General features: G+C 22.1%; 2 protein-coding genes across 4 annotated transcripts in view; both read left to right on the top strand.

Annotated features, from left to right (window-relative positions):
- LOC120422361 (ras-like GTP-binding protein RhoL) overlaps nt 1–18453 on the top strand; it is a 41592-nt gene that overhangs the window by 19682 nt on the left and 3457 nt on the right. The gene's annotated exons all lie outside the window — the stretch shown is intronic.
- On the top strand, nt 13821–16912 carry LOC128093317 (uncharacterized). The gene is made up of 3 exons (XM_052709669.1): nt 13821–14130; nt 14463–14554; nt 16624–16912. The coding sequence occupies exons 1-3, from the start codon at nt 13877–13879 to the stop codon at nt 16653–16655; spliced, it is 378 nt and encodes a 125-aa protein (XP_052565629.1). The 5' UTR covers nt 13821–13876; the 3' UTR covers nt 16656–16912.

Genomic DNA, 18453 nt, shown 5'->3' on the forward strand with positions numbered 1-18453 from the left:
TTTATAGTATTTAAAGTATTTAAAGTATTTAAAGTATTTAAAGTATTTAAAGTATTTAAAGTATTTAAAGTATTTAAAGTATTTAAAGTATTTAAAGTATTTAAAGTGTTAAAAGTATTTAAAGTATTTAAAGTTTTTAAAGTATTTAAAGTATTTGAAGTTTTTAAAGTATTTAAAGTATTTAAAGTATGTAAAGTATTTAAAGTATTTAAAGTATTTAAAGTATTTAAAGTATTTAAAGTATTTAAAGTATTTAAAGTATTTAAAGTATTTAAAGTATTTAAAGTATTTAAAGTATTTAAAGTATTTAAAGTATTTAAAGTATTTAAAGTATTAAAAGTATTTAAAGTATTTAAAGTATTTAAAGTATTTAAAGTATTTAAAGTATTTAAAGTATTTAAAGTATTTAAAGTATTTAAAGTATTTAAAGTATATAAAGTATTTAAAGTATTTAAAGTATTGAAAGTATTTAAAGTATTTAAAGTATTTAAAGTATTTAAAGTATTTAAAGTATTTAAAGTATTTAAAGTATTTAAAGTATTTAAAGTATTTAAAGTATTTAAAGTATTTAAAGTATTTAAAGTATTTAAAGTATTTAAAGTATTTAAAGTATTTAAAGTATTTAAAGTATTTAAAGTATTTAAAGTATTTAAAGTATTTAAAGTATTTAAAGTATTTAAAGTATTTAAAGTATTTAAAGTATTTAAAGTATTTAAAGTATTTAAAGTATTTAAAGTATTTAAAGTTTTTAAAGTATTTAAAGTATTTAAAGTATTTAAAGTATTTAAAGTATTTAAAGTATTTAAAGTATTTAAAGTATTTAAAGTATTTAAAGTATTTAAAGTATTTAAAGTATTTAAAGTATTTAAAGTATTTAAAGTATTTAAAGTATTTAAAGTATTTAAAGTATTTAAAGTATTTAAAGTATTTAAAGTATTTAAAGTATTTAAAGTATTTAAAGTATTTAAAGTATTTAAAGTATTTAAAGTATTTAAAGTATTTAAAGTATTTAAAGTATTTAAAGTATTTAAAGTATTTAAAGTATTTAAAGTATTTAAAGTATTTAAAGTAGTTAGAATTTTAGAATTTTAGAATTTTAGAATTTTAGAATTTTAGAATTTTAGAATTTTAGAATTTTAGAATTTTAGAATTTTAGAACTTTAGAATTTTAGAATTTAAGAATTTTAGAATTTTAGAATTTTAGAATTTTAGAATTTAAAAAAAACTCCTACACCTGGACTGAGCTAACATTTACTTCCTCGTTTACTTCCCGTCCGACGGAAGGCGTGATCAGACAAATTTCGTCTCGAAAAATGCCACCGGGATAAACCCAGGCCGACTGGGTGAGAGGAAATCACGCTTACCCCTACACCACGGTTCCGGCTCAACAATATAGCTTATTTAAAAAAAATATAAATAAATTTAAAAAATAACTTCGCGGACCTTCTTGACAGAAAAGGTCCTACTTGACAGCTCGTTCAAACGGAACCATAGTTTATCAATCGAAAAAATGTGGTCTTGTCATTTAATTTTAATTTAATCAATAAAATAAAAAAGTGATAAGAAATGGTTCTAACTCGGGCTTAAACTTGTTTTTTACAGTTGTACATAAAAATTTACATAGGGACCCTATTGAGGAATTTTATAATTTTAGAATTTTGGAGTATATAACTTATTGTTTTACAATGACTAACTGTCACTTTATAAACATCGACTGTCACTGGTTTAACATAAAATAATGACAAAATCTAGGACAAAATATTTCACACAGCGCTAAACTTCTGGAATTTTATTTTATTTCCATGCCCTTTTAATATGACCAGCATCCTAGCCAGCATCCATAATGCACAGACAAAAAATTACAGATTTATAAATTTCGTTTAAAAATTTTCTTCAAAGAAAAAATAAATAAATTTATAATTAAAGCTACGTTATATTTGTATGACCCTTTAATGTTCGTTATTTTTGAACGACCCGTTGAATGTAAAGCTCATTTGACGCAGCAAGCAAACCTGAAAAGTGGTTCAATCGTCTGGACTTGATTTCCGCAAAATGTTCCCGAATTTCTAATCAGAATGGACAATTTTGGGAAATCCGTCTCTTTTGACCGGTCATCGGACGTTCCGGATTGTATTCCCTGGTAAGTTCACTGAAAATCAGGCTGAATTTGGATGTTTTTGATAAAAAAATGCACGTTTTGTTTCAGATTTCCAGACTTCTCGGCAGCCTTGGAAGCCGCGGCTTTATGAGAGACTCCTTCTTGGGAACCATGTTCCGGATCAACGATGTAAAGGTGAGGATCATGTGGTGAAAAGGAAAATCGGTGCTGATTCTGAAATCGGAACACATCTCCGGGGTAGTTGATCGCCAAACTTTTCTAACCTGCTTTTCTTTTTGCCGTTTCAGTGACATCCAGCTCCTGATGGCAACGTCCCGGCCAAGTTTTCGAAGAACCGGTGCAAACAAACGGAATATGTTCAACCCGGAATCAAAGGCGGATGACCGCTGGACTCTACTGGAACCTTCCGTCGATTTCACCCGGAACAACGATGCATTCCGCTGCAGAAAGGCAGGTTATGACCAGTTCCAATCCGAGGAGGATGGTGTTCCTGGTCGGCATTTTAGTGTATTCAATATTTTATTATGTATTTAGGGAAGAATATCAATAAAATTTGTTTTTTGGAGTGTTTTTTCATTTCAACAACATTAAAATAAAACAATGAAAATAAACAATTATGTTTCTGTCCACCGCCACCAGATGTCACTTAACGAGCTTTCACCCACAAAATTATTTTACCACAAGATGTCGCTTTGAAGTGCTTAAACAAGCTTTTGGAGCTTTTTTGTAGTTCAATAAGTCAAATGAAGTTGGCGCCACCAGTCAATTCCGGCTGGCAAAGCATGCTGTCAAATTTAGGAATTTGGTAACTTCTTTGGAAGAAGGAAGCCAAATTACTAAATAAGGAAAGGGGCAAAATTCCTAGAATAAAGGAATTTTTTCCTTTTTTTTTATTTCAGTGTAGGGATCGGCAGCCGAAGCCGCTAACCACCGTGCCACGAGGCCCATGAATGAGATTCAAAGTAAATCTTGGTCACAAATGTTCAATTTCCATGGTTACTGGTCTCCATAGTAAACAGCAGATCAATATAAATAAGTGATACAAAGACTGGCACATTTACAACTAACTAAGAGAGAGGGTACAAAAAAGGGTTGTTTCATCGCCATCAAGCTCAGTAGTTAGTACTAGTATGAATGATGTGATAACGCGACTGGAAGACGCCTGGGCGAAGAACAACGAGTATTACTCACGACTATGAAAGGAATAACTCGAGCTGCTACTACATTGCGAATGCCAAAGTGTGCACGAAACATACCAATGTACTTTCACTAGCAGCGTTCTCCGTCCCTTCTAGTATACATTCCATAAACTCTTTGAGTACCAGAGAAGATGCACTGCAGGGTGAAAAGAAAATCTCAATTTGCCTCAATTGACCGAATTGATCTACACACTGGCCGGTTCTAATTCAGTGCAATTAAAGTATCACTCTAGCAAAGTGTGAACAACGTTGTCGAGAGTTACTGATGAAAACCCGCTCATTTAGTGGTAATTACTAGTCTGAGGTTTGTTATGTTTGGTTGGGGAATAACTTTTTGAAATTAATAAGATATTGTGATTTTTTTTTAAATTTCCTAAAAATGACCAACGTAAAATCACGAATGTAGTTCCTTTTTTTTGTTCACTAATGCATCTCTTTCAAAACAAACAATCTGGATTGAGCACATTCTTCGGTGCAATCTCGTTCCGGAAACAGATTTCATTCACACCCGGCAGCAACGCTTAACAAAAGCTGCCGGATTCTTCCACTATCACTTTTAGTTCGCCGTCCCACAACAGCTGCTGTTTTGATGCGCTCAAGAACACCTACCTCAACAACAAGTGTTGACCGTATACTACAGAAAACAAACTATACGCGCTGAGAAGTAGCAGTATCAATTGAGCACCAGTCGACGGTACAGAAAATGAACACTCTTGAATGATGTTTTTGAAGTCGGCAGGAGATAGTACAGGTCGCGCGAAGAAGCGTGTGGACGGGAATTAATTGATGTAGATTAATTTTAATTAATCGTAACGTATGGTCAAAGATTAATGGCCGAGAATTGAATAAGAGCCGGTCCCAACACACTGGTGTCGCTGGACAAATTATGAACTGTTGTTGGAGATTTGAGACAAGAGCGTGTGAGGTGAAATGGGCTTTCAATGGACCATAAAATGGGTACGAATTCTATTTATACGACTTGTCGACGAAAATGGCCTTTTTAAGTATAGAGCCAATAGCTTCCTCAAATGGCTTGTTGGCATTGACGACTGTACGGTTATTGTTTGGATGTTAGCCACTCCAACTAAAACTTTCTACCCCTTGGTCAACCAGTTTGGCGATCGTTTTACGATGATTTTCCGTGGTGTGACATAAACGGCCAGGAAACTGGTAATTGTGGCTCGTCGTCACCTCAACTCACCATATTAGTCACCCGCCAAGACGGTGCCCAGTTCCAGCAAATGTACGTGAATGGTTGCATTAACCGCACCACCACCACCCTGCCATTGGCATGATTTGCTCGCGGGTGAGCAAGTTGGTGAAGATGGTTGACTGACCACATTCTTGGTGTGAGCCATGGCAAGATTCCCAAACATACCGGACCGGCATTTGTGTGATTCATCACAAGCAGTCATAAAGGTGCGAAACAGAGCACCTTATTTCATTTACAGGATTTGATTAGATAAAGCTTTGTTTGGGCTAGTACAGTACTGGTCAGAAGTATAAATTTGGCCAACAAAATATTTCATTGATCTTTTCGCACAATCCTCCAAACCTCTGATCTTTATCATAAAGCATGAATGATTATTAAATTGACTACTTTGTGGTTTTACGTTATATTCTATGTCTCCCGAGGATTCTATGTTGAGGTTTATTATATCCGGATGATCCGGAATTCTCACTACGTTTTGCCAAAAGTTGCGTATTTCAATTACGAAAATTTTGGTACCCTAACATGTATCGCTGAAATTTTCAAGTTATTTCAGTTTTAGTGTAAAAAGTCGATTTTTGACGCTTTAGTCAGTTTCTTATTTCTGCGAGTGGCGCGTCGAAAACCCCAGTTTTATTTTTTTTAAATCGTTTCTCAGAAAATTTAAAACATAACTTCACCATTTTTTTATATGTCATGTAAAATTTTCCGAGGAATCAGGTAAAAATATTTTCAGACATAGGCCCCGAGACCTTCAAAACAGCATTTTAAGTTTTCATATGTCCTTTTCAAATGTTAAGCAAGATTTTTGAAACTTCTTACTATTTTTTCTAAATAGCCAAACTAATCACCTTTCTTTTGCGTCTAAGCCAGCTAAAATCGGATTGAATGGCGCGGAGGTATGATATTTTTTGTAAAAATGTGGTTTTTGCGAAAAATGAAGAAAATGGCAATTTTTCGGACCACCCTAACACGGCGTAGGTCACCCTAATGGCGAAACATAAAAATACGGATCTAATTTTTTTGGCCAAGGAACCCCCAGAGAAATTTTGAGCCGATCTGAGAACTTTTTTTCGAATCATGCTGGTTCCGTAGAGAATTTTGTATGAAATTATATATTCATACAAAACTTTGAGATTATTCCACAATTACATCAATTTTTAGGACTATCCTAAACTTTTCCTTAGCAGTTGTTTTTGTACGGCTCGAATACAGTAAAAAGAAAACCTCATTTTGAATAGATTTTCATTTAATATTAAAAGTGACAAACAATCCTGCTTTGTTGTTAGGCTTTTTAAGATTTATAAGTACCGTCATCAGGGGTGACATTGGATCTGTGGGATGAGATTGGGTTATACAAAAATGCTGGAATTGACAGTAATTTGAAATTTAATCTTATGCATTTGAGTTGGAAATCAATTATTATTTTTTATTGGTTCACACCTGCGTCATGCAAATTGATAATATTTTCTTGGAGATTTTTCGAATCGAAACCTACTGTTGGGCTATACATAAAGAAAAACATCACAATGTTGATTCAGATTGAGTGATCAAAATTGTATGGAAAGTACCACTTTAAATCTCACTTTGGAGATGTCAATAGTTTATGTCAAACAAAAATCATTGTCAAACTGAGATATCGCATCGTATCGATTTTGTAGAACAAAATAGCCTATTTTTGAGTAAAATTAATAAATTGTTTTACAAAAGCGCCAAATCTATACCGATTTCGTTGAAAATTCCATTACAGCAAATTTCCACCAAAACCGGAAATGGATTTTTTTTAAGGATTTATGTTTGGTTCAAACTTTGTGGGGGACTTCCCTATGACCAAAGAAGCCACTTTATGTCATTGGTTCATCTATACAAGGCAAAGGTGTAGGTAGTGATGAGGACTAGGCTTAGTGATTTTTCACGCTCAAAAATTGCAAATTTCACGGGGACCTTAATTAAGAAACACAAAATTTCACGGAACGTGAAAAATATTAAAATCACTATGAAAATTTTATGTTAGACTTACAGAAAATACTTTTCATGCTTAATATGTAATATATTTTTCAATAAACTAAAAAAATCATACCTTAATTTCAACGTGAAAAAATGATCAATTAAAAAAATCCACTTGGTTTAGGATGGGCTCTAAAAATATTTTGAAGAAAAAAAAAGTTGGGCATGCGTATTGTCTTTTATTGAGCTGCTTTTTTAATTTTCGTCTAATAAAGCTAAACAGTTTTTGCTGATTTCCCGCATAAAATTATATGATGATTTGCATTGTCAAAACCATGCAGTTACAATAGATATTATAATATTTATGGTTAGTTTATGGTTGATTTTTTTGAACTTCATTGGAATGACGATAAAGCTATCGTAGATTTCATGGTTACAGTCAATTTCATGGTTTTGTTATTGGAAATGTTATAAATTGAAACAATAAAACTACCGTAAAATTCATGAAGACAGCAAATAACATGGTTTTGTTATTGGAAATCTCATAATGCATTTTTTCCAAATTTTTGTTACAGTAAGTTTAATTGTAATGTTATAGTTGCACAGTGTGAACTTTTTTTGAACGATTTTTTTAAATAATGCGAATCATGTAATAAAAGTATTGAAAATATAAAAATATTAAAATATAAAAATGTAAAAATATTAAAATATTAAAATATAAAAATATTAAAATATTAAAATATAAAAATATTAAAATATTAAAATATTAAAATATTAAAATATTAAAATATTAAAATATTAAAATATTAAAATATTAAAATATTAAAATATTAAAATATTAAAATATTAAAATATTAAAATATTAAAATATTAAAATATTAAAATATTAAAATATTAAAATATTAAAATATTAAAATATTAAAATATTAAAATATTAAAATATTAAAATATTAAAATATTAAAATATTAAAATATTAAAATATTAAAATATTAAAATATTAAAATATTAAAATATTAAAATATTAAAATATTAAAATATTAAAATATTAAAATATTAAAATATTAAAATATTAAAATATTAAAATATTAAAATATTAAAATATTAAAATATTAAAATATTAAAATATTAAAATATTAAAATATTAAAATATTAAAATATTAAAATATTAAAATATTAAAATATTAAAATATTAAAATATTAAAATATTAAAATATTAAAATATTAAAATATTAAAATATTAAAATATTAAAATATTAAAATATTAAAATATTAAAATATTAAAATATTAAAATATTAAAATATTAAAATATTAAAATATTAAAATATTAAAATATTAAAATATTAAAATATTAAAATATTAAAATATTAAAATATTAAAATATTAAAATATTAAAATATTAAAATATTAAAATATTAAAATATTAAAATATTAAAATATTAAAATATTAAAATATTAAAATATTAAAATATTAAAATATTAAAATATTAAAATATTAAAATATTAAAATATTAAAATATTAAAATATTAAAATATTAAAATATTAAAATATTAAAATATTAAAATATTAAAATATTAAAATATTAAAATATTAAAATATTAAAATATTAAAATATTAAAATATTAAAATATTAAAATATTAAAATATTAAAATATTAAAATATTAAATTATTGAAATATTAAAATATTCAAATATTAAAATATTAAAATATTAAAGTATTAAAATATTAAAATATTAAAATATTAAAATATTAAAATATTAAAATATTAAAATATTAAAATATTAATATATTCAAATATTAAAACATTATAATTTTAAAATATTAAAATATTAAAATATTAAAATATTAAAATATTAAAATATTAAAATATTAAAATATTAAAATATTAAAATATTAAAATATTAAAATATTAAAATATTAAAATATTAAAATGTTAAAATATTAAAATATTAAAATATTAAAATATTAAAATATTAAAATATTAAAATATTAAAATATTAAAATGTTAAAATATTAAAATATTAAAATATTAAAATATTAAAATATTAAAATATTAAAATATTAAAATATTAAAATATTAAAATATTAAAATATTAAAATATTAAAATATTAAAATATTAAAATATTAAAATATTAAAATATTAAAATATTAAAATATTAAAATATTAAAATATTAAAATATTAAAATATTAAAATATTAAAATATTAAAATATTAAAATATTAAAATATTAAAATATTAAAATATTAAAATATTAAAATATTAAAATATTAAAATATTAAAATATTAAAATATTAAAATATTAAAATATTAAAATATTAAAATATTAAAATATTAAAATATTAAAATATTAAAATATTAAAATATTAAAATATTAAAATATTAAAATATTAAAATATTAAAATATTAAAATATTAAAATATTAAAATATTAAAATATTAAAATATTAAAATATTAAAATATTAAAATATTAAAATATTAAAATATTAAAATATTAAAATATTAAAATATTAAAATATTAAAATATTAAAATATTAAAATATTAAAATATTAAAATATTAAAATATTAAAATATTAAAATATTAAAATATTAAAATATTAAAATATTAAAATATTAAAATATTAAAATATTAAAATATTAAAATATTAAAATATTAAAATATTAAAATATTAAAATATTAAAATATTAAAATATTAAAATATTAAAATATTAAAATATTAAAATATTAAAATATTAAAATATTAAAATATTAAAATATTAAAATATTAAAATATTAAAATATTAAAATATTAAAATATTAAAATATTAAAATATTAAAATATTAAAATATTAAAATATTAAAATATTAAAATATTAAAATATTAAAATATTAAAATATTAAAATATTAAAATATTAAAATATTAAAATATTAAAATATTAAAATATTAAAATATTAAAATATTTAAATATTAAAATATTAAAATATTAAAATATTAAAATATTAAAATATTAAAATATTAAAATATTAAAATATTAAAATATTAAAATATTAAAATATTAAAATATTAAAATATTAAAATATTAAAATATTAAAATATTAAAATATTAAAATATTAAAATATTAAACTATTAAAATATTAAAATATTAAAATATTAAAATATTAAAATATTAAAATATTAAAATATTAAAATATTAAAATATTAAAATAAAAAAAATATTAAAATATTAAAATATTAAAATATTAAAATATTAAAATATTAAAATATTAAAAAATTAAAATATTAAAATATTAAAATATTAAAATATTAAAATATTAAAATTTTTAAATATTAAAATATTAAAATATTAAAATATTAAAATATTAAAATATTAAAATATTAAAATATTAAAATATTAAAATATTAAAATATTAAAATATTAAAATATTAAAATATTAAAATATTAAAATATTAAAATATTAAAATATTAAAATATTAAAATATTAAAATATTAAAATATTAAAATATTAAAATATTAAAATATTAAAATATTAAAATATTAAAATATTAAAATATTAAAATATTAAAATATTAAAATATTAAAATATTAAAATATTAAAATATTAAAATATTAAAATATTAAAATATTAAAATATTAAAATATTAAAATATTAAAATATTAAAATATTAAAATATTAAAATATTAAAATATTAAAATATTAAAATATTAAAATATTAAAATATTAAAATATTAAAATATTAAAATATTAAAATATTAAAATATTAAAATATTAAAATATTAAAATATTAAAATATTAAAATATTAAAATATTAAAATATTTAAATAATTAAACATTTAAACAATTAAACATTTAAACAATTAAACATTTAAACAAACATTTAAATATTTAAACATTTAGATATTTAAACATTTAAACATTTAAACATTTAAACATTTAAACATTTAAACATTTAAACATTTAAACATTTAAACATTCAAACACTTAAACATTTAGATATTTAAACATTTAAACATTTAAACATTTAAACATTTAAACATTTAAACATTTAAACATTTAAACATTTAAACATTTAAACATTTAAACATTTAAATATTTAAACATTTAAACATTTAAACATTTAAATATTTAAACATTTAAACATTTAAACATTTAAACATTTAAACATTAAACATTTAAAAATTTAATCATTTAAATATTTAAACATTTAAACATTTAAACATTTAAACATTTAAACATTTAAACATTTAAACATTTAAACATTTAAACATTTAAACATTTAAACATTTAAACATTTTAACATTTAAACATTTAAACATTTAAACATTTAAACATTTAAACATTTAAACATTTAAACATTTAAACATTTAAACATTTAAACATTTAATCATTTAAACATTTAATCATTTAAACATTTAAACATTTAAACATTTAAACATTTAAACATTTAAACATTTAAACATTTAAACATTTAAACATTTAAACATTTAAACATTTAAACATTTAAACATTTAAACATTTAAACATTTAAACATTTAAACATTTAAACATTTAAACATTTAAACATTTCAACATTTAAACATTTAAACATTTAAACATTTATACATTTAAACATTTAAACATTTAAACATTTAAACATTTAAACATTTAAACATTTAAACATTTAAACATTTAAACATTTAAACATTTAAACATTTAAACATTTAAACATTTAAACATTTAAACATTTAAACATTTAATTATTAAACATTTAAACATTTAAACATTTAAACATTTAAACATTTAAACATTTAAACATTTAAACATTTAAACATTTAAACATTTAAACATTTAAACATTTAAACATTTAAACATTTAAACATTTAAACATTTAAACATTTAAACATTTAAACATTTAAACATTTAAACATTTAAACATTTAAACATTTAAACATTTAAACATTTAAACATTTAAACATTTAAACATTTAAACATTTAAACATTTAAACATTTAAACATTTAAACATTTAAACATTTAAACATTTAAACATTTAAACATTTAAACATTTAAACATTTAAACATTTAAACATTTAAACATTTAAACATTTAAACATTTAAACATTTAAACATTTAAACATTTAAACATTTAAACATTTAAACATTTAAACATTTAAACATTTAAACATTTAAACATTTAAACATTTAAACATTTAAACATTTAATCATTTAAACATTTAATCATTTAAACATTTAAACATTTAAGCATTTAAACATTTAAACATTTAAACATTTAAACATTTAAACATTTAAACATTTAAACATTTAAACATTTAAACATTTAAACATTTAAACATATAAACATTTAAACATTTAAACATTTAAACATTTAAACATTTAAACATTTAAACATTTAAACATTTAAACATTTAAACATTTAAACATTTAAACATTTAAACATTTAAACATTTAAACATTTAAACATTTAAACATTTAAACATTTAAACATTTAAACATTTAAACATTTAAACATTTAAACATTTAAACATTTAAACATTTAAACATTTAAACATTTAAACATTTAAACATTTAAACATTTAAACATTTCAACATTTAAACATTTAAACATTTAAACATTTAAACATTTAAACATTTAAACATTTAAACATTTAAACATTTAATCATTTAAACATTTAAACATTTAAACATTTAAACATTTAAACATTTAAACATTTAAACATTTAAACATTTAAACATTTAAACATTTAAACATTTAAACATTTAAACATTTAAACATTTAAACATTTAAACATTTAACATTTAAACATTTAAACATTTAAACATTTAAACATTTAAACATTTAAACATTTAAACATTTAAACATTTAAACATTTAAACATTTAAACATTTAAACATTTAAACATTTAAACATTTAAACATTTAAACATTTAAACATTTAAACATTTAAACATTTAAACATTTAAACATTTAAACATTTAAACATTTAAACATTTAAACATTTAAACATTTAAACATTTAAACATTTAAACATTTAAACATTTAAACATTTAAACATTTAAACATTTAAACATTTAAACATTTAAACATTTAAACATTTAAACATTTAAACATTTAAACATTTAAACATTTAAACATTTAAACATTTAAACATTTAAACATTTAAACATTTAAACATTTAAACATTTAAACATTTAAACATTTAAACATTTAAACATTTAACATTTAAACATTTAAACATTTAAACATTTAAACATTTAAACATTTAAACATTTAAACATTTAAACATTTAAACATTTAAACATTTAAACATTTAAACATTTAAACATTTAAACATTTAATCATTTAAACATTTAAACATTTAAACATTTAAACATTTAAACATTTAAACATTTAAACATTTAAACATTTAAACATTTAAACATTTAAACATTTAAACATTTAAACATTTAAACATTTAAACATTTAAACATTTAAACATTTAAACATTTAAACATTTAAACATTTAAACATTTAAACATTTAAACATTTAAACATTTAAACATTTAAACATTTAAACATTTAAACATTTAAACATTTAAACATTTAAACATTTAAACATTTAAACATTTAAACATTTAAACATTTAAACATTTAAACATTTAAACATTTAAACATTTAAACATTTAAACATTTAAACATTTAAACATTTAAACATTTAAACATTTAAACATTTAAACATTTAATCATTTAAACATTTAAACATTTAAACATTTAAACATTTAAACATTTAAACATTTAAACATTTAAACATTTAAACATTTAAACATTTAAACATTTAAACATTTAAACATTTAAACATTTAAACATTTAAACATTTAAACATTTAAACATTTAAACATTTAAACATTTAAACATTTAAACATTTAAACATTTAAACATTTAAACATTTAAACATTTAAACATTTAAACATTTAAACATTTAAACATTTAAACATTTAAACATTTAAACATTTAAACATTTAAACATTTAAACATTTAAACATTTAAACATTTAAACATTTAAACATTTAAACATTTAAACATTTAAACATTTAAACATTTAAACATTTAAACATTTAAACATTTAAACATTTAAACATTTAAACATTTAAACATTTAAACATTTAAACATTTAAACATTTAAACATTTAAACATTTAATCATTTAAACATTTAAACATTTAAACATTTAAACATTTAAACATTTAAACATTTAAACATTTAAACATTTAAACATTTAAACATTTAAACATTTAAACATTTAAACATTTAAACATTTGAACATTTAAACATTTAAACATATAAACATTTTTATTCAATAATAAAAACGGCAAAAAATATTAAGGATCACAAAACGAACACACCATGACACCTAAACTGGGCGACGCTCCCCTAACGAACGCACCATGACACCTAAACTGGGCGACGCTCCCCTAACGAACGCACCATGGCGAGCTGTCATTTGTTTTCAATCGCGCGCGTGTTCGATCATGTTTGTGTCGATCGTGTTTGGCCGCTGTTTAATCGAAAAAGTGTTAGTGAAATCGCGTGTGTTCGTGAAAAAGGCAACATCCGGCGTTTGTCCAACACGGTCTTGGACAAATTTGCCGGGTGACCGAACCGGAACGGCTCTGGGATGGCGGAACTTTTTCATATTTGGGTGAGTATAAGGAGTTTTGTTGAACTTGGAGAGGGCGGAATCGCACCCGCAACAACAGCAGGCATTTTCAGGCAAATTTCTCAAGCTATTGGCTGATGCACAAAGTGATTTGTTTACCTTTTTTTGGTACCCTCCGCAAACTTCAAGCCATACAAAATTGTTGCCGGATCTTTTACGGAAGAGATCCGGAGAAAGATCCGGCAGCAATTTGTTTTGATTTGACGTTTGCTGAAGGTGCGGACAAGTTTGGTTATGTTCAAAAGAGAATGGTCAAGGTCAAGTTTGCGAGAGCAATTGTCTGAACAAACTGTGTGTGTCCCTCTTTTTTACAGGGACTTCTTCTACCAGGCCCGGCGCCTGCTGCGGACACTTCCGGCCGGATTTGTTCAGGATGGTCGTTTCGTCTGGAGGCGAAAATCGTTAGGTAAGTTGTGTGTTGATGCTCAACGGTGAACGTTCAAACAACAGTCAAGGAAAAGGTCACGAAAAGAATTTTGTTGAGTGGTACGCAACTGAAAAATAACAGAAACAGAAAGTAGCGTTTGACGTTTATTGGCACGGTGCCAGTGTTAAATTTGTTTTGATGAATAAATGAAATAATAGGATTTGCAAATTTGAATGCCACTGATAATTACAAATCTCGAGTTTTTTTTGAAAAGGTCCTATAAACAAAATTTTCACTTTTTGCTTTTTGGGTGTTTTTGAATACCCCTGACTCAAGGCGGTTCTAAAAACACTCAAAATGCAAAAAATTAAAATTTTAAAAATTATAAAACTCGAGAAATGTTCACATAATTTTGTATTTAATGTAAACATATAGAGCTGCTCATCAGACCGAATCTCAAAATGCTGAATCTTGGAAGGAAATTAGGCAATTAGGATATTTGGGAATTCGGAAATTCGGAAATTAGGAAATTAGGGAATAAGGAAATTAGGAAACTTGGAAGTTAGGAAATCCAGAAATTCGGAAATTAGGAAATTAGGAAACTAGGGAATTAGGAAATTAGGAAATTAGGAAATTAGGAAATTAGGAAATTAGGAAATTAGGAAATTAGGAAATTAGGAAATCAGGCAATTAGGAAATTAGGAAATTAGGCAATTAGGCAATTAGGCAATTAGGAAATTAGGAAATTAGGAAATCAGGCAATAAGGAAATTAGGAAATGTGGAAATTCGGAAATAAGGCAATGCGGAAATTAGGAAATAAGGAAATTTGGAAATTAGGAAATCAGGCAATAAGGCAATTAGGAAATTAGGAAATTAGAAAATTAGGAAATTAGGAAATTAGGAAATTAGGAAATTAGGAAATTAGGAAAATAGGAAATTAGGAAATTAGGAAATTAAGAAATTAAAAAATTAAACAATTAAGAAATTACAGAATTCGGATATTCGGGCATTAGGAAATTAAAAAAATTAACAATTAAGAAATTACAAAATTAGAAAATAAGGAAATGAGGAAATTAGGATATTAGGAAATTAGGAAATAAGAAAAATAGAAAATTAGAAAATTAGAAAATTAGAAAATTAGAAAATCAGAAAATTAGAAAATTAGGAAATTAGAAAATTGAGATATTAAGAATTTTAGAATTTTAGAATTATAGAGTTTTAGAATTGTAGAGTTTTAGAATTTTAGAATTATAGAATTTTAGAATTCTAGAATTTTAGAATTCTAGAATTTTAGAATTTTTGAATTTTTGAATTTTAGAATTTTAGAATTTTAGAATTTTAGAATTTTAGAATTTTAGAATTTTAGAATTTTAGAATTTTAGAATTTTAGAATTTTAGAATTTTAGAATTTTAGAATTTTAGAATTTTAGAATTTTAGAATTTTAGAATTTTAGAATTTTAGAATTTTAGAATTTTAGAATTTTAGAATTTTAGAATTTTAGAATTTTAGAATTTTAGAATTTTAGAATTTTAGAATTTTAGAATTTTAGAATTTTAGAATTTTAGAATTTTAGAATTTTAGAATTTTAGAATTTTAGAATTTTAGAATTTTAGAATTTTAGAATTTTAGAATTTTAGAATTTTAGAATTTTAGAATTTTAGAATTTTAGAATTTTAGAATTTTAGAATTTTAGAATTTTAGAATTTTAGAATTTTAGAATTTTAGAATTTTAGAATTTTAGAATTTTAGAATTTTAGAATTTTAGAATTTTAGAATTTTAGAATTTTAGAATTTTAGAATTTTAGAATTTTAGAATTTTAGAATTTTAGAATTTTAGAATTTTAGAATTTTAGAATTTTATAATTTTAGAATTTTAGAATTTTAGAATTTTAGAATTTTAGAATTTTAGAATTTTAGAATTTTAGAATTTTAAAATTTTAGAATTTTAGAATTTTAGAATTTTAGAATTTTAGATTTTTAGAATTTTAGAATTTTAGAATTTTAGAATTTTAGAATTTTAGTAACAGCTAATTTAATAGCATTTGTACCGAAACAAACATATGAAAATATTCCCTATGTCTAATTTAGTGTGTTTCTCTTTTACAGGGGCCTATTCCACTGAGGATTGTTCTTCATAAATACGCGAGAGTTCATCCCAAGTACGAAGCAGTAGTTCCGGCACCGGCTACAAACATTTCGAACAACGTCAGAAAGTTCGGATTGAAGCAGAATATTAAAAGAAAACGACGCGGAAAAAAAGTACTATTTTTTTTAAATCTACGAAAAAAACTATAAAAATACAATAAAACTTACCATATTGACCATTAATTTTAATGTATAAATATATGTTTTACAGTACAATTTAGTGGAGAAAAAAAATAAATAACATTAAAATACAATAAAACTTACTGTAGTTATTATTTATTTCAATGTACGAATATAGTTTAAACCGTACTATTTAGTATGGAAAAATCCATGAAGAACTGTGAATTTACTGTGCAAACCATTGTAATGGTTACTGTTTTTATTATAAATGTATTATGTTTTCTATAGTCAGGGTAATTTTTTGGACGGAAAAGGCATCAATGAAAATACGGTAGAATGTATAGTATTTGTTTTTTTTTTGTATGGGGAAAAGTCGAAATTTTTATGGTGACTGTGCCTAACAATACCCCTTTTTTATAATAAATTCCCAAAATAAGATATATTCTATGGTGAAAAAACATAACGGCTACTGTAGAATCATGGTAAAAATAACCATAGAATTTATCGTGTGATAACCATAACATCTACTGTAGGTTTATAGTAAAACTTTATGCGGGTTTTGCTACTAATTTAACATTTGGCATTTTACTGAATTTCCTATAAAAGCCAGATTTAATTCAATTCATTTTGTGTTTTTATTAAAATTTAGCAGTTCTGTTCCAGGATGTTACATTTGCATTTCAGAGATTAGGAGAACCTTTCAACTTAGGTCAATTCATAAACCTTTGCATGGAAGGTACATATTTCTACGTTTAGATTTTGCTAACTGAGTGCTCTTTTAGGAAAAAACGCCAAATTTAACAAAACAATCTAACAATTAAAATAACTTTTTTGCGACATGTTGCCCAGTAAAATTAGATTTAAGGTTTTCATCTCACTTTTCAAAAACTAAAGTAAAAATCAATAGCAAAAATAATTTAATCTGCGACGAAATCTTCAAAATTTTATTCAAAATCAAAAAACAAAAAAATAACTTCCACGGAAAACATCCACCAAAATAATCAAATATTGTGAAAATTAAACAAGCTAAGAAAAAATCTGAAATGTTCTTAGAATGTGACTTAAAAAAAAAAACTATTTTTTAAACTTGAATAAACTAAGTTTGAATCATTCAACTTCTGTTAAAATTTTATCTTTCAAAATTCAAATAGTAAATAGTAAATAGTAAAATTGTTATGACGGCGAATTAAAATAATGTTAAATTCAGTTAGTTTCCTAAGAAAAGCTGAACAACTATTGTTTATATTATCAAGAAAATAGTAATCTATTTTCTCAATATTTTTCTTTCCTTCTCTGATGGAATTAAATTTTTCAACCTTTTTTTTTGATCCTCCGCTCCGGTTATATCGTTGAACGGAAGAAAAGGGAAAGACGACTTTTATTACTGAATGTTACTTTCAAATGAATGTTTGCTTTTGATTTCAAAAAATAAATCAATACAACTTCAAAAATCTGTGCAATCTTTAAAAAAATCACAATATACTTGTTTAGTCAATTTTAACAAGTTTTGGTTGAATGGGACAACATTTATTAAAAAATAAATTCCGAGTTTATTTTTTCTTCTTTGACTGATTTTTGTTAACATCATTTAAGTTTAAGTAGCATTCACTTCTCAGTAAATGTTGTATAAATTTCATGTTAATGTTTGTTTTCCTAACAATTCTTCGAATG

Source organism: Culex pipiens, chromosome 3, assembly GCF_016801865.2.
Source record: "Culex pipiens pallens isolate TS chromosome 3, TS_CPP_V2, whole genome shotgun sequence".
NCBI lineage: Eukaryota > Metazoa > Arthropoda > Insecta > Diptera > Culicidae > Culex > Culex pipiens.